This window comes from Sceloporus undulatus, chromosome 6 (assembly GCF_019175285.1).
Source record: "Sceloporus undulatus isolate JIND9_A2432 ecotype Alabama chromosome 6, SceUnd_v1.1, whole genome shotgun sequence".
Taxonomy (NCBI): domain Eukaryota; kingdom Metazoa; phylum Chordata; class Lepidosauria; order Squamata; family Phrynosomatidae; genus Sceloporus; species Sceloporus undulatus.
The window spans coordinates 78,832,990-78,859,351 of NC_056527.1; the positions used below are offsets into that span (position 1 = coordinate 78,832,990).

Genomic DNA, 26,362 nt, shown 5'->3' on the forward strand with positions numbered 1-26,362 from the left:
CATTGGATTATATACTTCCAATTTCCCTGGTCTGATAAACTCCCCAATCTGTATGACTAATTCCATTCCCTCAGTGTCATTCTCATTTGGAGGGGCCCATTTATGAGGCCTTCCTCCTCTGAGGACCAGGCTGAGGCCTACTACTACTTTAGGCAAGCGGCAGTAGGCCAGGCCGCGTTGCCATGGCAACTGCCTGGGCCTTGACGTTCCATTCCCTCTGCTTGGCTTCAGCTGGCGCCGCCTTCCATCCTTTTGCACCTGAGCAGAGGATACAGGAGGCTGCAGGACAGGTGAGCAAGGCAGGGCTGCACCTGAGCCAGGTGTCAGGTACTGGGGGGGGAGCAGGCCAAAGGGAGTTGACTTGGGTCCCCTTTCTTTCGGTTTAAAGGAGGTTAGGAGAGCAAGGGGAGCTACCATTCACTGCCACCCTCACTGTAGAAACAGGTCCTCCTTTTCCAGGACATGGCCTCCAGGAGGCATTCCAAACGCCCTCCATTTTGGGCATCACTAAAAGAGCATGGGTTTTTATTTAGAGGAGTGGTTTTTTGCTTTTGTTTTCTGTCCAAGGGGGGAATGCTACAATGTCCTCCATTTTGAGCATGACTAAGAAGCATGGATTTGTATTGAAGGGAGTACTTGTATTTTCTGCCCAGGAGGAATTCCAAAATGTCCTACACTTTGAGCATGGATTTGTATTGGGAGGAGTGTTTTTTGGCTTGTATTTTCTGTCCAGGGGGAGTGCCAAAATACCATCCTTTTTGAGCATGACTAAGGCGCATGGGTTTGTATTGAGAGGAGTGTTTTTAGGTTTTAATGTTTGTCCAGGGGGAATGCCAAAATGTCCTCCATTTTGAGCATGACCAAGAAGCCTAAAGTTATATTCATAGGGGTGTTTTTGGCTTGTATTTTCTGTCCAGGGGGAGTGCCAAAATACCATCCATTTTGAGCATGACTAAGGAGCATGGGTTTGTATTGAGATGAGTGTTTTTAGGTTTTAATGTCTGTCCAGGGGGAATGCCAAAATGGTCCTACATTTTCAGCATGACTAAGAACATTTGGGGCATCACTAAGGAGCATGGACTTGTATTTTTAGGCATACTTTTAGATTTTATTTTCTATCCAGGGGTAATTCCAAAATGGTCCTACCTTTTCAGCATCACTAAGGAGCATAGGTTTTTACTTATAGGAGTGTTTTTAGTTTTTGTCAAGGAGGAGTTGCAAAATGTCCTCCATTTTGAGCATGACCAAGAAGACTAAAGTTATATTCATAGGAGTGTTTTTGGCTTGTATTTTCTGTCCAGGGGAAATACCAAAATGTCCTCCATTTTGAGCAGGATTAAGGAACATTGATTTATATTGAGAAGAGTGTTTTTAGCTTGTATTTTCTGTCCAGGAGGAATTGCAAAATGTCCTCCATTTTGAGCATGACTAAGGATGGATTTATACTTATAGGAGTGTTCTTTTAGCCATCGGTTGGTCATATCTTCCATCTTTCTTGAATGTCGTACATTTTGTGGTGCCTTGTCCCACTTTGCGGTTAGGACTCAGCAAATGGCAAGCAGTCATAACTACAATTGTTGTTGTTGTGTGCCTTCAAGTCATTTCAGACATACAGCGACCCTAAGGTAAACCTATGATAGGGTTTCCTTGGCAAGATTTGTTCAGAGGACGTTTGCCATTGCCTTCCCCTGAGGCTGAGAGCATGTGACTTGCCCAAAATCGCCCAGTGGATTTCATGGCTGAGCTGGGACTCGAACCCAGAGTCGTAGTCCTGGTTTTCTCTTACTAGAATAGGCCCAGTGAATCTGGATGGCAAGCCTGCATTTAGGAGAACCCCATTGCTTGAATGAGTCTCCTTCAGTTGGGATTGACAGTCGGATTCAGGGCAGTGCCTGCTTTTTGTCTAGGGCAGTGGTCCCCAAACTGTGCCCTTTAAGAGATTTTTGACTTCCACTCCCAGAAGCCAATGGTTGGCCAATAGTCTGGGATTGTGGGACCTGAAGTCCAAAATCCTGTAAAGAGCACAGTTTGGGGACCACTGGTCTATGGGATCCCGCAACACTCCTAATGTTTTTGGACTGCCAGTCCCTGCCACCTTCCGCAGCAATAGTCAACGCTGGGAGCTGCAGTCCAACAACATATGGAGGGCCTCACTTCACCTAACCCTTATCTATATGCAATCACTGAGTCAGACTCTCAGGAGATTGTAGTTTTATTGTGCTACGTAGTTCTTTTCTGCTGTGTGTGGCCAGGTCCTCTGTGAATGTCTTGTCTCAGATCAAATAAGTCAGTACAAGAAACGTAACATGCATCTGAGAAGGTAGGCTCAAGGCTATGAAAACTCATGCTACCAGTTCGTTTCTTTCGGTTAGCCTCAAAGGTGGAACAAGATCTCTTTGCATACTGGTTTTCCAGACTAACACAGCGATGTCTTTAAATACAGGCAAGGTTTGTTTGTTTAATTTATATCCCACTTTTCTCGCAGTATGGGACCCAAGGCTGTATTGCATTGCTGATAGGCCTGGAGAAGGAGGATTCATCTGCTGGTCTGGATCTGTGGAATAGAGACACCACTTACAGCTTGGGAAAGTTCCTGGTCATGGCATTATTTTGGCATTTCCATGGCTGGGACTAGGAGTATGCTTTTCCACCTGTGGCTGGTTTTGTCTGGGAATTTCTTGTCAAAATGGGCAGACCTTGTTGCTTTTATTTAGGAGCTTGGCTTGTATAATGTGCCTTATTTATTAACATTACTGTTTGTTTGTTTTTCCATGCAAAATCCAAGGTGCTGCGTTTCATTTTGAAAGCCTTAAATGGACTAAATGGGATGCTTTGGGGAGAGCCTCCTTTTCCATTTACCCTTCCTGTGAAGATCCTCAAGAATCATCAGCTTCCAATACAACTTTGTTAGTGTGAAGATTATCTTTTAATACCATCAGGGTGTTTTTCAATCCAGAAGCCTGGATTTTAATACTCTCCCCGAGAAGATATCTGTCACCTTGATGGATGTTTTGCCAGATGTTTTGAAAATATTTGATTGTATTTTTCTTATCATTTTAATAGTTTCATATTTATACATACTCTTAAGGGCACTGGAGGGGTGAAAATAGAAGTCAGTCTAAATATTTTTGTGCTTTGTTTTTAAACTAAGGATTTTCAGATGAACTGCTGCAAGGAGCTAATACAAGTGAGCTGTGTCATAGAAGATGAGTGGTAAAAGAGATCTGAGATGCAACGGTGTTCCTGCTTAGTTCTAAGCTTTTCCTCAGATTTACTTACTGCTTTACTGTCCTCACAGTAAGTACGCATTTCCAGTACGAACAGATTTCCGTCTGTTATCTGCTGATATAGTTTTTATGATACTGTGTATGATTTTATTACTTTGGATTTTTTGTCATGGTATATTTTTATTTGTAAATTGTTTTGAGACTGGATTACCATAAAATGTGGGGTATAAATGTAAACCAAACCGAAATAAAATATACACTGATATCAGAAGAAATAGTAATGGCTGCAAAATATCAAAAACATGTGTTTCCTAAATGTGAAAGACTGATTGTTTTATGCTTAAAGCAGATGCATTAAAATTACTATGCTAAGTACCACTGATTTTACTCTGTTGTTAGCATGTCTTAGTCTGGATTCAAACCATTGAATCTCATTCCTCTGAATCCCATTCCTACACAATAGGAAATATAGTACAGTATGTTTAATTTTCTCCCCAGTCTCAGTAGGCACCATCAGATATATTTGTTCTCTTAAGATACAAAGAGAAAATAACACAGTTGAATTAGAAAAGGTGTGTTCTCTTTAAGGGAGATGCTAAATAACAGGATATAAATACACATCATAATAACATTTCATATCTCGCTTGTACTATGCAATTTCTTGATCCCCAAAGTGTAAGAAATGAGTTTTATTCTTAAGGTAGAAGGAATCAACTACTATGAAATGATAAGGTACTTTGAGGCCACAAAAGTGGCTGCCATAATTGCAAATTATTATTGTGCCCAACTGATATTTTCTTTTAGATTTTGCATCAACTATTGTATTAAACTGAATAGATCAGACATTTGAAAGCTTGGGCTGTTTTTTGTTCTGTCTTTCGAACTGCTAGAAAATCTATCCAGTAATTAATCTAAATGCACTTCTGCTCTATTGACACAATATTTTCACAACACAAACTGGCACCACATAGACAGGAAACATAATATCTGATCCTTGGAAAATGATTGTGGGCAGGTAACATTTCTCTCACATTTCTAACAATTTTTTTTGCATATGAACTTTTGTTGTTGCTTAGAAATGACAGCATGAAGATGATTTTATGAGGCATAAATACTTTCATATATCTTGCACAAGTACTTCTGAAGGGGAAAAACTGAAACAATCAAGAGTTGTATACGTCTTTAAACTCGTGCTTTTAATTATTTTTTAAAAAACCTAAGTCATTTCCCAACCTTTCCTACAAATGTATGGAGGATTCAAATCAAACGCTAGCATTCAGAAATGAAATTGTATATGAGTAAAGATAGATGCACTATTTTAATTATAGTGGAAATGTTTCTTTTACACACACACACACACACAATTTTTCTATCATGGAATGAGCTCTCCAACAAACATATCTACAAGTTTCCATTGTATCAAGGAAAAGTCAGCTGTGATTGATGCTTACTGGTTAGTGCTTGTGATTTTATCAAGATACAGTACTTATCTCTCCTTATTTCTTGAAGATTTGAACAATTCACACTTGCACTCAAAAAGTAAAGAAGGATGAATGTGTAATATTATGTACCGGTATGTCATTTTAAGTCTTTCTCTTTCTTTAGAAACATTCAGGTTTTTCTGCTCCATTATTTGCCTTGCCAGCCACATGTGCAAGGGGTGCCCAAAGTTAAGTTGATATTGATAGTAAACCATTATTTCTATTAGCCAACAAGGCTTGACTGTCTCATTGTTGTTCAAAAGAGGGAATGTGTGCATCTTGGTATTTACTGAATGACAAGGATTGTTTTAAGGGTTCATAGATTTCTTATTGCAACCCCTTCTCCTTCAAACCAGTATACCATAACCTGTTTTAAAGAAGGCAAATTTCTAACTTCTTGTGATACTGATTCATCCCGTGGCAGATGATACATTTCTGGTTGCCACTGGCAGCTAGGTGACTGAATTTTTGAAGTACTTTATATGAGTCAAGCCAGTGTACATCCTAACAAAAATCTTGCTGCTCTATAATGACTGCTTTGAAATGTTAAATTATATCTTTGACCATTGCAGCAAACTGAATGATCTCATTATAAAGAATGAGTCAACCACTGTTTGGATGTATATGTTGTTTACAGGGTAACAAATGGCTTCGTAATACAAATGGCTACACTGTACACTCTGCTTTATATCTTACAGCCTGGGGACCCATATCTTTGTATTCAAATGGAAAAGTATGAAATCCTTGGCCTTGTGGGTGAAGGAAGTTATGGAATGGTGATGAAGTGCAGGAACAAGGAAAACGGCAGGGTGGTTGCCATCAAGAAATTTTTGGAAAGTGAGGATGATAAGATGGTTAAAAAAATTGCCATGAGGGAAATTAAGCTTCTCAAGGTGAGGCTTTGGCTGGACTTTTCCTGGTTTCTGTGGCTGCATTGCTTTCCCCTCAGTCTATCATGTTAGCAAGCTACTTTACTGTAAGAGCCCCAAAGGCAATTCTGCATGGTCTGGAACAGTTGGCAGTTACATGTCAATGACAGATACTGTAGCCATGCATATTTTGAAGGGTGGAAACTTTCATGGAAGTTATTCTGAATAGTTCTCTCTATTAATTTCTTCTCTACATTGAATAAGAAATAGGTGGAATTCTTTAACTTCTGTCATCTTCTTTGAAAGCAGTCAGGGCTGGAAATGGGCAGGAATAGAAAACTACAAAGTAGCTCTAGCAAAACATTCCCATTAATTACACCATTTCAGTTTGTGCTGGTTAATGCATACAGGGAACTTTGTGGCTGGCTGCTTGCTACTAAATTCCATTTGCTTTGAAATTTTGGACTCCCCACATGGCTTTGGCAGTAGTATCCATGATATCAGGTACCTGCGTGTATTAATTGTGCCATGGGTTGGAGCAAAGTAAGGCTTAAAAGACTGGGGGCAGGCAATAGGATCCCTCCCCATAGCACCTCTCTTTGGAATGAAATTCTCCACTGGCCTTAACCAGTACTAGCTCACAACTCTGATGTCAATGAGCCAATTAATCTGTTCCAGGTTTTAGTCCAGAATTTAAGAGAGCTATCCAAAGGTCAGAACCTGTTTGGGGAACAGAGTTCACCACTGAGAGTACAGACTAAAACTCAAACTGGATTTTCCTCTCCAGTGACATTGGTGCCAGTAGCCATCACTGGCCTCAAGCATGGTTGGTTGTTTCTTTGATAAGTAATGCTTACCAGGTTTTCTTCTTAGCCAGGCTTAGCCAAAGCATGGTTAAGGTGGAAACAAGTTGGTACTAATTTCATTTTATATCAGAACTGATGTAGTAATCACATGTGCTGCATGCGGGGGAGAATTCACTTCTAGAAAAGAGGAGGGTTATGATAAAGGGAGTGTATTTAAATGCTGAACAGTTTTGTACTTGTGTCAGGCTAACTGGATATTTTGGATACAGTTCCCTTCTGTCTTGACTATGACCATTTGTGCCCATTCTCTTCTTTTCTTACTTGTATTACCTAAAATGTGTGAAGGTAATTGGGGAAGGACTGTGCATGGTTATAGCTACACAGACAATGATTCAAAAGCATCTGGTTTTGCTATGTGATGCTGTTTATGATGGTGATATTTCAAAACAGCCAAAAAAAAATTGTCCCTCAAACTAACCGGAAATGACTGGAACATCACTTGTTTTTGGAAAATGGCAGTAGTGTGGCTCTACTTGCTCAGGAATGAAAAACGATCATCTGACCCTCCAAGCATGTTCATCTTGGCTTAAGCCAAATACCATATCAAAAACATGGCTTTTGTAGGAAGAGAGGAGGATTTGGCCCCATGCAGGTGTCCTGCAACAATGTTTTGAGCAAGAATGGGTCAGTTAAGAGGCAACAGTTGGTAGTAAATTCATTATGCAACAACATGTTCATATTTAGAGCACACGCTGTAGAATGCTTGGGAAATGTGCGGCCTTTCAGATATTGTTTGGCTGCAGCTCCTATCAGCATTAGCCGGTATACTTGATGATGTGAGATGATGGTGGTTGCAGGCCAACAACATGTAGAAGGGTCAGTCCTACTGTGACATTTAAGAAATCTATGCTGAGGGGGATAAAATCACTAAAAACTAGGAGTCTTGTGATCTGAAGCTGGAATTAAGCTACAGTACTGCACTATGTAAGTAGAGCTGATGCAGCACGCAGTGACTAAGAGCAGTAGGAGATGCAAACTAAGACTGCAGTCCTGCATGACTTTACTTGAGAGTAAGCCCCATTGAACACAGTGGGGCAGCATTGTATTGAATGCAGTGGAACGTACCTCCTAATAAACATGCATAGATCCATGAGACTGCAAATAAGAAAGGGCAATTATGGTGAATATTTTCAGATTCAATGTACAGCTGGATGCTGAAGTAGTTTTGTGACGCATTTTCTGTCTCCTGATAGCAATTAAGGCATGAGAACTTGGTGAACCTGCTGGAAGTCTGTAAAAAGAAAAAACGATGGTACCTAGTGTTTGAGTTTGTGGACCACACAGTCCTTGATGATCTTGAGATGTTTCCCAATGGCCTGGATTATAATAGAGTTCGAAAATACTTATTTCAGATTATAAAGGGGATAGGATTTTGTCATAGTCATAATGTAAGTAAACTTCTTTATCTGCCTAATAACTTGCATCAGCATGTTGTTTGTTCTTGATTAAATACACCCCAGCAGTTGAGCTTTTAGACTGATGTCTGGCTAGTGAGAGTTAGAAATGAACAATACAGATTATCACTCTAAAATGCTATGGGTAAGGGTGGCAAAATGAGGGCATCCTCCCCTTAAATTTTTCCATTATTCCTTAAATGTCTAGAATTGGAGTTGAACATTTAGAAACAGAGTTTAGGAATCCAAAGAAAAGGGGCTAGTAATGTTAAGAAATGATAACAGCAGGTACAAGTGTTCTAAGTGTGAACAGTTTTCAGTGTCTTGTGTTCTGTGGTACAAGAAATATGGGGCCAAAAGGACAATTTGTTAATGTAAAGACATGTTCTTTTTTTCTTCCCTTTTCATTCTTTGCAGATCATACACAGAGATATTAAGCCTGAGAATATACTGGTCTCCTATTCGGGAATTATCAAACTCTGTGACTTTGGTTTTGCTCGAACACTGGCGGCCCCTGGCGAAGCCTACACCGATTATGTAGCAACAAGGTGGTATCGAGCCCCTGAGCTGTTGGTTGGAGATATTAAATATGGCAAGTAAGGAACCATAGCTTAATGTGACGTTGAACTATCCCTAGATTTTCAGGCTCATCTTAACAACAGCAACTGAGTTGATGACTGAGGTATCTGAGTAATATATTGTAGCACAAACAGGCATTACTCAATGTGGATAGGCCTTTTTTGTTGTTGTTCTCTTGTTGTGGTGACTGTAATTTTTGTTCCAGCATTGTGTCTCCAAACTGTTGAAAGTGAAAGAGTGTAGAAAAGTCTTTGCACAAAGAATTAAGAGAATTTACAAGGAGCAGTAGTGGTAGAGTCAAATAGTTAGTGTGATATGAGTATTTCCCCTCTTGCTGGTCTATTCCTCTCTGGCTTAAACTGATATTAGTAGAGGGGAGGGGGATTTCACATCTTCCTCAATAATCCTTTTCTAGTTTTCTTCCTAGCCTGTAGTCTAGCATAGTGTCCTAAGTAATTTCCCTATCCTTAGATGGAGTTCTTATAATAAATCTTAATTATTTTTTCTCCTAAGCTAGTTTCTTTTCTCCTTAATCAGACTTCATGGGTAGAATCTTCACTCATTCCTCTAAAAGAACGATTAGCTTATTTTGTTATTATCACAGAAAACACATGGCATATTCTGTCACTGAATAAAGTGTTTCTATTTCCTCCCCAGGGCTGTTGATGTGTGGGCCATTGGCTGCCTGGTTACAGAAATGCTTACAGGAGAGCCCCTTTTCCCTGGAGACTCTGATATTGACCAATTGTACCATATTATGAAAAGTATGGGTAAGAGAGCATTTCTCATTTCCCCTCATTTAGCTGACAGAGCTTTAGAATATTCAGGTTAATGTGAAAAGTGGTTTTGTGACATTTAGCAATGTTGGATGAGTTATCTTCTCGGTCCATGATGCAATCCAGAACAGAAATGGCCCTACTATGAGGTATGTTACATTGGATACCTTAGGCAAAGACCCCCAGAGCTAGATTATGAACTATATTTGGAGAAATTTAACATTCAGGAAACTGAGTGTTTGTGGGGTAATAGGACATCCAGTCCAAGGGAACTAATAAGTTTACATTGGTTTTAGAGTCATGGCTTTATTGTCTCTCCTTTTGTCTGGATTACACATATGATGTAATTGTATGGGATTGCAAAGAAGCTACAACACGTGATATTGGCTATATAATTCCGGTTTCTGCGATACTTTTAATCTTTTTTTAAAAAAATGGAAGGTGAAGTTTTAGTCACACTTCCAAGGATAAAGTCTTTGAGGTGTGTGTGTGTACAGAGAGAGATGGGTGCTGGAGAAATGTTTTATAATAACAAGTGATGATTTTTTTACCTGCGTTTTTTTTTTTTAATTACTGGGGTGTTTTGAGATTTTGGCTGAGCTTATTTTTTAAGCCACTTTAAATTTTATCATAGAAGGGTAGGATACAAATACCCAAATAAAGTAGGTTTTGTACCTGGTAAAATACCAGAAACCAGAGAAGCTGCTAATATTATTAGTGGGGTGGAGGTACTTTGCCCCTTCCCAGAAGGATAATAAATTGTATAAAATGAGAGAGATAATGCACACTCATTTCTTAGCCCTGCTAGTATGAATTATACCACTTGTTTTTCAGGAGATGGTGTGTGTGTGTGTGTATGCTGCAGAGTACACATAAACCATGTAAGAGAATTGCCCTAATTTTACTTTTACAGTTTTTCTATGTTTTGAAGACTGAACAACAATATTATCCATTTCAGGTAACTTAATTATCCATTTCAGGTAACTTAATCCCAAGGCACCAAGAATTATTCTATAAAAATCCTCTCTTTGCTGGAGTGAGATTACCTGAAGTCAAGGAGCTTGAACCTCTTGAAAAACGATATCCAAAGCTCTCTGTGGCGGTCATAGAATTTGCTAAGGTAAATACATTGCAAGCAGTTTATTTTTCCACTTTAGGTGTGTTGACAGATCTGTCTTTTTTGCCTTGGCAAGAGAGAGCAGGGAAAGTTATTGATGTGCATCCCATGATAAGAACTGTAAAGACACACCCAACGAAAGATGGTGGCAGATTTAGGTGTGCAATGCCGGCACCCTGGTGAAATTAAACTCTTTACCCAAAAAGGCTCTGATGCTGAATATAAAGTTCAAAAAGGAGGAAGTTTAATTTAAAGAACAAAAGTAAAGAGTTTTTTCCTCCCCAGCTCTAGATAACTTGAAATAAAGAATACTTTACAGTTTGAGTTTCAGCAATCTTCAGGATGTCATCTCTCTGGGTTTAATCTTGGTTTGATTTTCTCACTCAATGGAGCTGGTGCAAAGTCTTTCAGCTCCTGATTCCTTTGACTTCTTTGTTGTTGGTAACTAAATTGGCTAACGTGTAAGAAATGCCCTTTCCGGCTGTCTGGGCCTGACTGCCACCAAAAAGACAGTTCTCTGCAGGCTCACAGCAAAGACTGCCTGATAACTAAAAAGCCTCTAGCTAAAACAGAGCTTGCTGGGAAGGGGCAAATCAAACCTGGAAAAATGCAGGTTTTACTTGTGCTCCTCCCACAACTAATACAAAGAACATTTTCTGTACTAAAACATACTATGGTCTGGACTAATATGAAGGGAAATGCAGGGGGAGATTCAAACAGTCCTGGCTGTACATCACAAGAACAGAGTTGGGTTCTCCTCCATATACCCTCCTCTTCTATCCAGCAGTGAGACAGTGGCCATGCTGGGAGGGGGCAACTGTAGCTGGTTGTGTTATTCTCAGACAAGACAAAGATCCGACTCATGGGACTTTACTTTTGACTGATGTATTTAGTAAGGAATAATCATAATAATCAAAATAAATATTAAATAATATAATACTGTCATTTCAGCGGTGTCTGCAGACTGATCCAGACAAACGGCCATCTTGTGCTGAGCTGTTACAGTGTGATTTGTTCAACAGAGATAATTTTGCTGAAAGGTGAGTTGATTTTCCTTATTCTGTTCTGCTATGCTTTGGAACAGTAATTCTTAACCTTTGGTCCTCCAGATATTTTAGACTTCAGCTCCCAGAAGCCATAGGCAGCATTGCTAATGGTCCTGAATTCTGGGAGCTGAAGTCAGAAATACTTGGAGGACTAAAAGTTGACAACTTAATAGGGAGAAAAAAATCCTGGGATTTGTTACGCGCCTAGGAAATTCTTCCGCTAGCATATACAATGGCTTACCCCAGCATATACAATAGCTTCCCCCAACATATACACTAGCTTCCCCATAGTGAGAAAACTGTGTATTGGTAGAAGGAAGGGAGAACTCTGAATCTGTGCAAAGTTAGAGGTGCAGTGAGGTACAGTAGAATGATTGAGAGAGAAAGAATGTGCTTAATCCTTCCTCTGCCTCCCACTTCCTTGCAACTCTGGCCCCAGCCACTTGATGGAAAACCTGGTCTCAGGCCCCAAAGGGGAGGGAGTCAGTGGGCATTTTACTAGTAGGGGTGCAGAGGAAAGCTTAAACATTGCTTATGCCTAAGACATCACTTGTTCATTGCAAATCAGTCCCCTCTTCTTGATTTCCAGAAGACCTAGCCCCAGAGGGGAAGGGACTGGTAGCTTCTTACATGCCTATCTTGTAAGAATTATAACAGAGAAAGTGATTTCCAACTAACAAACATGAATTAACATTCCAAATTTTATTGCTATCATCTGACACTTAATAGTACGATAAAGGTTACTCTCTTCAGCTACTGTGAAAAGATTAATAAAGGCAAAAATGCCCTTACCAGGGCATCAAGTTGAACATGCCAAAAACACTAAGGAGGAGGTAGTAAATCCTTTTCTTTCTTCTGCCTTTTGACCTTGAAGATTTCTTGCTGTTATCTTGTTTTCTTTCTTTAAAAATAGATTCTGGCAAGTACAGTGTGTAACACCTTAGTAATAAGCAAAACACTGCAATATGAGGGCCTGCTTGCCTCAGGAGGAATGACTGTAGAGACCTCACGGTACACCTGGTGACATGGGAACACCTGCACTCCTTTTTAATATATGTTGTCTTATAGAAAGGGAGGAATTAAGTTAATGTGTGATGCGTTTTGCATTTGGTATCGTGTTTTGGTTTATTGAGGAATTAATGCAAGTTTCATTTTGTACATATGTTCTTTCTTTAACACGGGGAACAAGATTTGCTCAAGAACTTAAAGCCAAGATTCAGAAAGAAAGAGACCACCCTTTGCCCAAGAAAACAAAAATAAGCAGGAAAGATAAAGATGATTCTGGTGATGAAAGAAAAATGCTTTTAATCCAGGTTTGTAACATTTAGTTGTTGTTGTTGTTGTGTGTGTTTGTATATGAGCATATGAAGCTGCCTTATGTTTGAATTAGGGCATTAATCTGTTGTAGCCCAGCCTTGTCTGCTGGTTGCCATTGGCTCCTTTTGGTGTTTTCCAAAGTTGTCACCAGATAATTTTTTTCACTAGGGCTGATACACACAGAAATGAAACTAAGGGCCTGAACAGACAGGCCAAAATAAAGCTGCTTTGGTTCACTTTGGAGGTATGCAGTTTAAATGACGCATGCATCTTAAGAGGCCAGAAGCTGTGCCAAAGCTGTGCTTCAGTCCTTAGGACTGGAGTGTGGCTTTGGCGTGGTTTACAGCCTCTTAGGATGCATGTGTCATTTAAACCGCACATTTCCAAAGGGGCCCAAAGCAGCTTTATTGTGGCCTCTCTATTTGAGCCCTACCATATTCATGCAATGAAAAGGATAGGATCTTCACAACTATCTTGGTGCCTTAGAATAAAACAAACACGGGGGTAGAGGCAGACAGAAGCATGATGTCTGACTGTTCAGGTCCTTAAGAGAACTGTAAAAAACCATTTAAAGATGCAGATTGTGACAACTGTGCTTTAATGGTGTACACAGAGTGTGGTTTAACATCCACCACTGAATCGTGACAGGGATCAAATCCAGAGGTCCTCAGCTAGATTTGCTGAGAATGAAGGAGATGAAAAAGAGCAAGGTTAAGAATAGGAACTAGGAATAAAATGTTTTAGTAGCACTACTACCAAATGTATATCAGGGAACATAGTGGGGTGTGCTGTGCTGATAATAGCATGTCCAAAGCACTTGAAGTATCTCACCCAGTTCCATGCAGCCTCCAAGAAACATAATGAAATGAATCTTCTCTGTAAGTGTTGATATACAAGAAGTAATGTCCCCTTTTATTTCCAGGCAGTTAATTCTTTTGTATATAGATTCTTAACTATGCATGTGTCAATGTTTATTATCTCCACCGCAGAATACTCACTACTTGTTGTGGTTTCCAAAGTAAAATGTAGAATCAGTTGAAGTAGTTGGCATTTTCAAGATGAAATGAAATGAGAGGAAAGCTACTTGTTATTTTTTTTAAAAAAAGTGGAGACCCATTAACCTTGCATTTAAAATGACTATTTCCACCATTTGATTGAATTTGATGTCTTTGATGAGAAGTTTTCTTTTTCTGCCAGGCTGCATTAAGCTTTCCCATATAGTTGTATTAAATGAATCACTAGAGAGACTAATAGGAAACTTCCATGAATTGAAATTCCAGTCTTGGACAACACTTCAAATGGGGAGATGTATATAAATCAATTTTGTTTAGAAATCTGAAACTCCTTGAAGGAAAACAGGTCTTATTTGGTATAAACTTTCATGCCAAACCTCATCCCAAATAATATTGGATAGTCACTTTGGTGTTCTTTTGCTAGAAGAAATGAACAGGGCTACTTTCCTGAACATTTAGAAACCTGAAATCACTTTGTTTCTTTCAGGCACTTTGTCCAATATACATGTGGTTTTTCATTGATGTCAGTGAGAAAAGGGGGTACATACTGAATGCTCCCATATTTCTATTATGTATTTCCTTTAATGCAGTGGTTCCCAAACTTTGATTCCTCCAGATGTTTTTGACTTCACCTCCCAGATTTTTTGACTGTTGGACAGTTCTGGGAGTTGAAGTCCTGGTGGACCAGAATTTGGGAACTACTGCTCTGGTGTGTTTCAAAGTAATTTGTTTGGCCTACATCTAGTGTCATGCTGTCAGATTGAAGATTGCTGCTTGGGTCAGTTGCACTAGGTTACACTTTTGCATGTGCTGTTGTGAAGAACAGCTATATAAGAGGTTTTCCAACCAGCTCTGCAACCTCTTGTGCAATAACACTTGGAAAAGTGTTGTTTTCTTTTGTATAATTTTCCTGGTTCTGTCCCTGATGATTTTTTTAAAAAAAAGAACATTGGTCTATGTAATTCTTGATTAGCCCACTAGTTCATGTGTTTTCAAACAGGACTTCAGTGTCGATTCAAAGATGAAAGACTCCAAGCTGTTCAGAATGAAATTGTCCAAGGCTGATATAGAGAAATCTGGCAGATACTCAAATACAAGTTTCCTATATGAGAATGTAGCTGGGCAAGTCAAATCCATTCCTCCAGTAACTCTGAAAGATTCAAGTAGCAGTCTGGAATATGTAAAGAATCCCAGCATAGTGATCCCGCCCATTGGACAGAATTGTTCTACCATGTCATCCAGTATCAGTGGCACTGGGACAAAATTGGGAACCCATAACTACAGGTACAAAATCAGAGTAAATAATGATAATAGAGTAAATCAGAGGTTATATCTTCCTTGCAGGACACTCTGATATAGTTCTGGTTGTCTTTTTAGAGTATATGTCAAATCCCAGGTAAATGTCATTTCATCATTACTTTTCTAAGATGTTTTTTAAGTGTATGCCTAAAAATGTAAAGAAACAAGCATTCATACTTGGTTTTTTTTAGTTCAATAGGAATGGACTGTTATTCTGTATTGATCATAGAGACACTAACAAACATAAGTTTATGCATATGTGGAAAAAGTCATAACATGTAGCATTCTGTATACCAGTTTAGAGTATTCAGAATGCTTCATATATTTTATCTCCATAATCCTTTCAATCATCCTGTAAGATACAGTCAGTTCCACATTTCAGTGAAGAGTTGAGGGCTAAAGGCTGAACCATGCCTTGCCTAATGCTCCCTAGTAAATTTGCTGCTGCTGCTGCTGAATATCCTGCTTTCCCCCAAAGAAATTGGGACGCAGAGTGGCATATAATTTTTAAGAAGAGTACAATTTAAAACATACAAAACAGAGCATTAAAATTCTGGGAACCATTGTTGGTATATCTTGTTTTTTAAAATATATATCTTTATTAATTATTTCTACAATCATACATTCTTATCTCACATATTGTACTAAAACATAATAATACATTCATACTAAATTTTCTTTCTTCATCCTCCTCTTCTTCCTCTACTCCATATTTCCTATTTTGTTTTTTAATACTGTACAGTATGTGAAAACAAAGAGTGCTGTGACACTTTAAAGACTAACAAACATATTAAGACGTAAGCTTTCATGGACTGCAACCCACTTCTTCTTATGGACAGAGTCCTATCCTAAGATAGTGTTTTTATATATACTTTGGTGGGCATACATAGGGATTGCAGCCAATGAGATTGTAAGCGGGTCTTGAATTTCAATAGGTCTAGACAGTTATTATTGCCCTACCTGTGGCCTTTAACAAACGAGTGTTAGTTGAGTGTTAACATACATTCTTGCTCTGAAGGAGTTAATCTATGCATCTAGTAAAAAGCCCTTTTCCCTTTTCAAACAGCAGGAGGCAGAGTTGAATCTTTTGTTGAGTTGAGTTACAACTGTTTCAGCTATTTTACACTGGAATCTTTCTTTTTAGTTCTTTTGTTCTCAAGACAGAATATGTTGGGGGATTTACCTGTCGCCTACTGGTTTTTGAATGTAATATTTCTGATACCAGATTTTGTATCAATTTTTGTTGTGAGAACTGTTACTACTAATACTATATGTACAGTGCTGTGTAAATTTACAGCGCTATATAAATAAAGCTTAATAATAAATACTGCTGCTACTACTACTACTACTACTACTACTAATATTTATTTATACCCCGCTCTTCAGCCAAAAGGCTATCAGAGCAGCTTACAGTTTGTTAATTAGACATTCCCCTGCCCTCAGTCTTACCTGGATGCCTCTCTGTAAACAACTATAGATTTACTGTTGTTGTTGTTGTTGTTGTTGTTGTTGTTGTTGTTGTTGTTGTCTGACTTATGGCAACCCTAAGGAGAACCTATCATGAGGTTTTGGTGGCAAGATTTGTTCAGAGGAGGTTTGCCATACTTTTACTATCCAAGGCATAGCAGAGGGAAGTTTCATTGCCCAGACAGGATAGTTGGTAGGTCACTGATGATACATTTGAGTGGTTTTAGCCATTACTGGATGACAAGTAATGCTCTGGTGTTTTTTCCCCCCTTTTCTTTTCTGAGTTTGTCTTGTTGTAGATTATGCCTGAGTCTGGTCTGGTCCTGCTGATCCCTTTTTACCCACTTGGATGCTTGGGTATTATAGTATGTGAAATGACTGTTTTCAATCCTTGGGTTGGGAGTCTCAGTCTGACAGGTCAGAGACTAATGAGTCACAGAGAAAGCCCTATGATACAGCAAGTGTGGGTGCATCATAGAGCTTTCTTTTAAACAATAGATTTTGCGGTGTGTTCTAATTTGAAGCTCGAAGTAGGTAGGAATGTATTGCAGTCTTTGGGTTTCCAGTTTAAGTAGAGCTTACATTTCTGTTTTGTGGTTGTACACTCCAGTCCAGGACTAGTCTGCATTCAGGTTACTGGTTTGGAGGGGATTATTGAAATTCTGGTAGAAATTTGTTGTGTCTCGTCTATGAATACAGATAATAAAACTGTCATCAGGGTGTCTCAGAGAGAAGATGTCTATGGAGCTGAAAAAGTGTTTTTCAAAGTCATCCGTGAGAAATATGGGCAAATAGTGGTGTCATTTGAGTACGTTCTCTGATGGTTCTGCTGCTATGCTAAAATAAAAAAAGAGCCCTGATGGTTAGTTAAGCTTGTTGAACCTCATAAGAAATTTCCATTTGTTGATTAAATATTCTGAGGTTTAGGGTTTCCTCATGAAATAAGGGCCAGGAATCTTGTCCCTTTCATGGTAGTATAGAAGAGGGAATTTCAGAAAGTGTTGCTTGTGTGACAACCAGTACCTACTGACATTTTCTCTTCTGGCAACCCTACTGGATTTAGACTTGATGCTATTGGGCTTCTGCTTGGTCACTGTGGTACTGTAAATAGAATTCTGAATTAGAAGCCATTTTGCCCTAACCTTTTGTATGAATAGCCTTCAAAGCAGGGATTGTAAACAATTGGAGTCAAAAATGGATCCGATTCATCTGGAGTTATGAGTAGCACATGGTGATCAGAGCTCTAGGCTGTAGCCCACAAGAGCTTATGGTGTCAATGAATCTGCTAGTCTTCAAGGTTCCACAAAACTCTTTGCTGTCAGGAGCCAAGTTTACCCATGCCTACTGTACGTAGTCAGTACCTGTCTTGGGCTTCTTCACTTTAATCTCCTCCAGGAAGCTCCTAAGTGGTGTATTTGGGGCTCTCAAGATAGTCATCCATGCTTACCTAATTGGCTCAGGTGTAGACCTGGTTAGCTTTGGTAAAGTTGCTGTGTAATATACCTACATCTAGGCCCTTAGACATTTTTATTTCTTAGTCACAATAGTGGATAAAAGGAGTCTTCAGAATTGACTTTCAAAGATGTCAGTGGCAACAGGATCTTTGTGTTTTTGTTGTTTTAAATAATAATAATTTTATGATTTGTATTTCTAGGAGTGATGAGAAGACCAAAATATATTTCAATCCATTCATAAAGCAAGGCAAAAAATCACCACTAGGATATTATAGCGTGAACCTGGCAGCATCGGTAAGGTCTTTCAGATTTTACTTGATGAAAACAAGCATTGTGTGACACTTAACACTTTTGGCAATCACCTGTTCTATGATTTTTTTATCTAAATATTCCAATGAGACCAGGTCCCATTTGATCATGGAAGATAAGCAGAGTTAGTCCTGTTTAGTACTAGGATGGCTAACTACCAGTGCTTGCTGTAGGCTATATTTGAGAGGAAGAAACTGGCAAAACTGCTTCTGAGTATTCTTTGCCTAAAAAACCCTATGAAATACATAGGGTTTCCATAAGTCATCAGGCAATTTGAAGGCATATACACACATGTTTTGAAATACTGTACAATTGACCCTCCTTATCCACAGATTTTTTATCCACATATTCAAGCATCCACAGCTTGAACATATTCAAAATAGTATAAATTCCAAATAGCAAACCTTCATTTTCCATTTTAAATAAGGGGCACCATTTTGCTATACCATTATTTTTAATGGTACTTGATCATCCATGGAGTTTGTTATCCATGGGAGATCCTGGAACCAAACCGCAGCAAACAACAAGGGCCCAAGAGTTTTCTCTCTCTTTAGGATTTAAAGATATTGCAGTCATTGGCTGGCGTTTTAATGTAAGATATCTGTTTCACCAGAAAATATCTAGTATGGATGCTCTGACTGGCAGTGTCTTTTCAAAGTCCCACTTAGAGGTCTTCTGGTCTTGTTACTTGGCATCCTTTTAATAGGTGCTGTAGAATTTGGAGTCTTCTCAAACTGAACTAGGGCCTTTTCACAATATATTCTCACAATATATTCTTGATCATTTTGTTTTACCTCACTATTTAGCTCTCGGAGTGGAGTACACAAGAAGAGTAAAAATACCTGAAACTGATAGTAGCCAAGCAATCCTTGTCAACAATCTTACATTCTAAAATAAGTTATACAACAGGGAAAAAGTTATGAGAATGAAAGTAGGGTGTGAGCTTAAGGCACTAGTACTTAATTTACAAATAACTGCTTGAATAAAGCTGGAAGCATATCCTCAGATATTGTTCAGTCACAAAGTCAATGCCACTTCTGTTTCCAGAGTAATGCTTAATCATTGTGTATGTTGAACCACCAGAAAGCAAAAGTGTCACTGTCTCAGCCACCCTTGAAAAACGTTTTGAATTTTGGAGTATTTCGGATTTCAGAATCCAAATAAGGGAAGCTCAACCTGTACTATGGGAGGCAGTTGGTACTTTGATCATAAATCTTGTGCTTTACAGAAAGTGGTCTATAAAACGTTACTCTTGATCATAAATTTGTACTTGGTAATATTAGATTCCTGGTTTATTTGTATCAACTATTGTTTGATACCAGATCTCAAATGAAAACAATGTCCTTCAGACAAACAAGAAAAGGTGGGAGTTTTCCAGAACAGACATGCGTTTGCCAGAGCTGAACTATAGCCATCTCCCTGAACTCAAAGGTGTAGACGGTAAGAGCTTGTGATATATCCCAGAACTAGTAATGCCAAAATATTGTTTTTAACTGTTTAATGATGATGGTGGTGGTAATGATGATATTTGTATTCTGAAAAGTGACTCCTGGATTTCCTACAGTTGCCAAGTTGACATCTTCAGTAATTTGTTTGCAAATCCCGGGGATAGCAGAATTGAATATAAAGAGAGATAAAAGATTATGAAATGCTGAGACCAACAAATTGAGATTCAGCACCTCTTGTTCCAGTGGCAATAGGTGTTCTGGGAGCTATTCCAAACAAACTGACAAAACATGCAAATGAAATCACCATAGATAGAATCAAGGTAGCACAATTACAAAAAGAGATACTACTTGGAACATGCCACATCATCTGAGGGCACTTCACTGATAGCTACATTATTGGATAAATTCCAAATCACTGATGGTCAAAAATTCCTGTCTGTAACACCAGGTAGACTGGGAAGCCAAGGTGATGATGGTGATATGCAAAAATAAATTTGTAAAATTATGACTCATTGTATTATGGACACAGACAAAAAATTCTGAAATTAAGCTGTCTAGAGCAAAGTGAAATGTTGCACCAGGGTCAATATGTGGATCTCTAATGTTGTTGGACTACAACTTCTATCACTTGAAATTACAGGCTGTTCTGTTCTGGTTGGGGCAGGTAGGAAATGTAGTCCAAGAACTTCTAGAGAGCTACATGTTTTCTATCATGGACACAAGCAAATTAAGTTCCTCCCTGCCCTACAGCAAAAATTTTGAGTCCAATTATCCAGAGATTATACTTTTTGAAATTCAATGGGATGTTTTCCATTTCTGAAAAAAAAACCTTTAAATTGCACGTGGGGATTTTATACAAATCCAGAGCTTATGATGGTCTCCTGTCTGTCTCTGCTACAGATATTCGGAGTTATGGTGCCAACCAGCCTGTATATCTAGCCATTGTGATTTCAGCCCAGTTATCCTTGTTTGCTGTGCTCTTACTTTTGTGGTAGGAGGCAGAATGGGAATGAGAAAAATGTCCATGCAGATATGCAAGCAAGCAAATATGAACATTTTTGATTAAAAATATACTAAGAACAAGTGGCTGGCAAATAATGTTTGGTGTTTGAATAAGTCAAATCAAAAGACTATCTGTGACCATTGCAATTTTATGTTTTTTGAATTAAGGCAAAGGGTGAAAGTCACTTTTGCAAAAATAAATGTTCATTTATGTGGGAGGGAAAATTAAATATGCCAGTTGTGTTTTCTTTACATATAGCTCGGAATTCCAGATTTTTGAAGAAAGAAAATAAAATTGTTTCAGAATCTCGCATGCCGTCTCTTGCCACAATAGATCTTCAAAACCCAAGCCTGGCCCTGCACCAGGTACTCAATTGCTTTGAGCTGAAGAGGGAGTGGATACATGCCTCTTAGTGGTGTTGTCTTGTAAAAATTATGTCTCTATGTTATTTAAGTGAGCTACTAAGTCATTCCTGTGGGATGTGCACCTCTGCAATATGCAGAGTTGCTTTCCTCCAAAGAATGCAGGATTTCTCATACAGAGGGCAGTCTTCTGGATGACAGTGGTTAGTAAATGTATGGAATTTAAAGTAGCAGAGATCACATTGTCATTTTATATTTATACATCTAGATTTTGAATGATATGTACACTTCTGAGTACCTCATGTCAAAAAGAACAAAGTTGGAAAGCACCATCAGCCCATGGCACAACCGGAGCAGGGGCACCTTGTCCTGCTACTTGGACCCTGGCATGCTGGTGCTGGAAAGGGTTCAGAAAAGGATCACTAAAATCCTTGAGATATTAGTGCTTCTCAATCAGAAAATTCAAAGAATTTTTAGTTTTAACAAGGAAAAAGATGACTAAGGGGTGGGGCATATTGCTGCGATTCATAAAGGAACTTGAATGGAGTAGAATGTTCACTTGTGTGTAGATCAGTGGTTCTTTTAAACTTTTCTTTACCAGGGACCCCCTTCCCCAGTCTTAACATTTAAAACACTAAAGCGCATCAAATACTGTACTTACTACACGACTTGGAATGGCTGGTGTTGCCTTTTGCTCCATGTGCATTCCAGCTGCAGGAAAAAGGGGCAGGGAGGGTGAACAAGCCTCCTAGAGAACACAGTGACAGTGGTGTTGCCAGGCCATCCTCTTGGGCTGTGCCCTGTGCTTCCACACAGACTCTGGTCATGGAAGAAAGAGTCAGGGAGGTCAAGCAAACCCCAGAGATCCTGCAGGCTTTGTGAGGACATTGCAGCTCCTCTGGGGTCCATGGATCACAGGCTAGGAACTGCTGGTGTAGAATAAACATGAGGAGGGTGTTATTCTAGCCCCATCTCATATCTGTTGTCATTTCTAGTCACCATCAAGGAGGGTGTGAAATGGTGAATTTCCACTGTTCATGAAGGCTGTCCATATGAGGTGGGCCCCTGGAAAATAGAGGTTCCAAACAGTGTGGAGATCCTCCATGAACAGCAGGTGCTCCACTTCAAACTGTTGCTTTCTGTGTGCTGAATGTGACTCGAAACAGCAATATATGGGGTGGGGCTATCAAGCTCCTCTTTTCATGTTTATTTTATACAGAAAACTAATAACTCAGTAGGGCTTCTGTAACTCCAAAAACAGTTTACTCTCATGTTCTTGTTTGTTGTGTGTAACTCTGGTAAAACTAGTTGCTGACTAGAACAATTGCATATGTACATGATATGTTTGAAATTCATAATATACTTGATTTTTAGATATCTGGAACCTCCTTGCAAGATGCTACAGAAGCCACTTTCCCTCGAGTAGAACACTAGTAACCTGTAGGATTGAACCTGTTCGCTCCAGCAAACATCTGCAGCACTTCTACACCCCTGTTGCCTTTTGGATGTTCAGGCACTGTTCTTTTCGTGGTTCTGCTTGGAGACTGGGTGTGGACAAGTATTTTTGATAGGTTCTGGGTAAAGACAGTAAAAAGAAACAATTTTTTTAGTTACTCCATAGTTGCCAAGGTGCTAAGACTGTAGCTTCCTTTATACCATGTTATATATCATGTTGTTATAAAAAAATTGTTTCAGTGAGCCTAGGGGCTTTTGACTGATGAAATGCATTAGAAGGTGATGCGGGAGAGATTCTCTACAAGGGAAGATACCAACCAAGAGTGATTCAAGCTTTTAAGAGTTGCTACTACTCACACTCTTTTGTGAAGGACAGACTACAACATCTTTTCTTTTCATAATCCTAATGCAAAAGTGAATCTATCCCAAAATTTGAACAACTTGGTTAACACTTTCCATCAAAGTTTGGAGAAGTTCCTATTTTGGATTACTGCTTCTAGATAGGATGATCAGTGCCTGTGGGAATTTGGAAGTTGTAGTTCTTAAAATTAGCTTTTCCACTCTCACCTTTCTTAGAGAGTGTTTATTGCATGTAAGCATTCTCAAACACGAAGTAGAAATGCATGTTTGTGCTGATCCGACTGACCTTTTCTCCTTCACACATCTTTATTGTACTGTACATATATTTCTGCTTTAAATTTCCCATTCTAAAAATTCAAATCAAAATTCATAAGAATCCAGAGGTATTAAAATGATGCACTGTCATCACATCATTTGAGAGAGGTAGGTTACATTGAGGGTATTTTACAATGAAAGCATGAATTGGGTTAATAATTACTCCTCTCCAAGGAACTATCTCTATGATGGAAGCTAATGATTTCTTAACAGATATTTCTCTGCACTCTCACCAAGCTACAGTTCTCAGAATTCTTAGTGGATGTTTCACATCATTAATAGTGTAGGCTTAGCACAGAGTTAATTTGGTTTCATAGTCTTTCCTACTCTACAATGCATCCTTGGAAAAGATGCAATATGCCATGACATGCCAGGGGAGCAGTACTGAGGATGGCTATTGTTTTTATGCACTGTTTGTGCTTAGGAGACAGCATACTGGATTTAGATCAGGGGTGAATTTGTTCATCCTTCCAGATGGTTTGAACTGCACCTCAGTATTCCTTACCATTGCCAGTGCTGGTTAGGGCTGATGTTAGTTGTAGTCCAATAACATCTGGGGGACTGTGCTTAGCTCACCCTTGATTTAGATGGAACTTTGGTTTCATCCAGTAAAGTTCAGCCTTATGACACTTGAACTGATCTGGTAACCATTATTTCGTGTGCAGGGTAGATACACCCATCAAGGCTGGATAACATGATTACTTAGTTTTTATTGTTCTTGTGAATCCCTCGTTTATCATAAAAAGAGAAAGGATTCTTTTGACACTTATGCGACTGACCATTTTTTCCAGTATGAGCTGTTTCAGATAATGACCCACTTCTTAACACGCAGTTTTCAGAAATTGCAATCTTCAGGAATGGAGTGGGCCATAATCCCACAAGGTCTTATGCTAAAATAAACTGGTTAGTCTTAAAAGTGCCAGAAGACTCTGCTCTGAGACAAGCATGGTTATCTCTTTGATAGTTTTATTTAACCCTCATCGGTGATGGCTCACAGGTGTGATAGCTGTGACAGATTTCCTCCATGCCATGGTCCTTGGGTCCACATGAGCCAAAGTAAGATATATATACAGGATTGTTGTTAAATATGTGAGCGTATATACAGTCTTGTGTAGTAGTGTATATGTCTGTTTCTGTTTTTGTCTTCATGCAGTCAACAGTATGCATCCAGGAAGAGCTGTGTAGGTGAAATCCAGGAGCACCACCATATTTGTGGGTTGGACCTTGCTTTTCATTTTTCCTTTGCTCATACTTGGTCCATAGCTCTATCATGATGGCATTTTTGTGGTGGTGATTTTAACACTGATAGTTTTGTGCAAAAGTACTTGTCTATTCTTCCCCTCCTGCAGATAATAATAACTGATCATAGGATTTTCTAAACAGCTTTTTACATCACAAAACCTTACTCTTGGTGTTGGAAATGTCTAAATACATATGCTAAACATGTGTTTACCTTTATAGCTTGAATTTCATGGCATATCTAAATTCTGAGCACTGTTAATGTTTTTACTATATAGATATGTAAAGCATCATATTATACATTATTGTCACTTTAATGATAACAATGATTGCACTTGTATGCATAGATATTTGTTGTTGTTATGTGCCTTCAAGTTGTTTCTGACTCATGGTGATCCTAAGGCATTTTCATAGCAAGATTTGTTCAGTGGGGGTTTGTCTTTTCCTTCCTATGAAGCTGAGAGTGTGTGACTTGTCCAAGGTAACCTAGTCAGTTTCCATGGCTGAGCAGGCATTTGAACCCTGGTCTCCAGAGTCATAGTCCAATGCTCAAACCACTACACCATGTTGGCTATCTAACATAGGTATACCACATGTGTACATTGGTTTTATAGCATTTCCTACTCCCTAAGGAATCCTGGGAGCAGTGGTTCTGTCTGGAGGAGTTTTAGTGTTCTTCAGAAGTTACACTTCCCAAGATTCTTTGGTGGAGTGGGCTATAACAGTGAAAAGTGCTGTAAGACAATATATGTTTGCAGTGTAGGTATTTCCTTTGTGTTGCCTATTGCAATGTTTTGGGTATGCTTTTCTGAGAAACCAAAAAAACAACAACTATGTATTCCTGTTACTATGCAATGGCATGCAGCTGATGAGCCAGCTTTAAATTGTCTTACTTATTTAAATTGTCTTACACCTAAAAGGTTTCTAAATAGGTATTGAGATTCTGAACTATAGGGTTAGGGCACACCTGACATTTAGATGCTGGTTCTTCAGGATGCATAATTACACTAAAACTGGCAAATTTCAGTAGGGAACTTATACTTGACTCTTATGGTGATAAGTAAGTGTTCACTTTGTAGTCAAAATTATTAATTTTTTAAGGAAAAGTCTTCTTGATGGTCAACAGTATACATCCAGGTTTGCTACCATAATTTTTTTACAAATCCCCTTCCTTCTTGACTGGCTGTTACATGTGTAGCTAGAGACAAATGGTGCTTGGGATAGCTTACATCATCACATATGTAAGTCCTGCCAGCATACATCATGAACTTACTTTCTTATCTTTGTTCTCCAAAGTAGCGTATGATTTTTGGAGTGCTATGATACATTTTTCTTTGGGAGATGACAGAATTTTAACAAACTATATCATGATTTGTTTTGATAATGTATTGCTGGGTTGGCATTCAAGTTGCCAGTGTGGTTGGAATCCATGCTTGTGGACTAAAATTGTTCTACCAGAATAAAGGAGTATTTACTGTATATACTGATGTGTAAGTCTAGAAATTTTAGTCAGAAATTGACCCCAAAAACCTGAGTCGACTTATCCATGGGTCAATGTAAGTACTGCACTTTAACTGTTATTTAAAAAAGGAAATGTAATCTGTCTTGGAAGAACTGACCCCCCTCTATTCTCTCATCCTTTATTTTGAGCAGAAACTGTTATGGCTTTTGTAAGTTCTTGGGCATTGTTGTCCTTTGCTTCATCCTTTAGATCCTTTGTTACATGCCCCTAGATTTTATTCTCGATTTATCCATGGGTCATATCAAAATCCATAATTTTGACCCCAAAACTTGCCCTCGACTTACACATGAGGTTGACTTATAGTCAAGTATATATGGTAGTTGCATATTGATAGACTTGACCTGTCTAATTCAGTATGCAACCAACTCATTAAATAATTTTCTGCACTGATATAATTGTCAGTATTTATTTATTAAGAGTACCTAGAAATAAATATTCTACCCA

General features: G+C 38.8%; 1 protein-coding gene across 2 annotated transcripts; it reads left to right on the forward strand.

Annotated features, from left to right (window-relative positions):
• Positions 1-207: 207 nt before the first annotated feature.
• On the forward strand, positions 208-24,824 carry CDKL2 (cyclin dependent kinase like 2). 2 transcript variants are annotated; one of them, XM_042470963.1, is made up of 14 exons: positions 208-290; positions 3,152-3,297; positions 5,407-5,601; positions 7,637-7,831; positions 8,255-8,433; positions 9,074-9,186; positions 10,173-10,312; positions 11,261-11,349; positions 12,545-12,668; positions 14,686-14,969; positions 18,106-18,199; positions 19,537-19,654; positions 20,924-21,030; positions 22,402-24,824. In XM_042470963.1, exons 3-14 carry the CDS (start codon positions 5,434-5,436, stop codon positions 22,459-22,461), a joined length of 1,671 nt encoding a protein of 556 aa, XP_042326897.1. In that variant the 5' UTR covers positions 208-290; positions 3,152-3,297; positions 5,407-5,433; the 3' UTR covers positions 22,462-24,824. The 2 variants fall into 2 exon arrangements, with proteins under 2 accessions (XP_042326897.1, XP_042326898.1); XM_042470964.1 differs by lacking the exon at positions 208-290 and adding an exon at positions 2,688-2,906.
• The last annotated feature ends 1,538 nt before the right edge of the window (positions 24,825-26,362 follow it).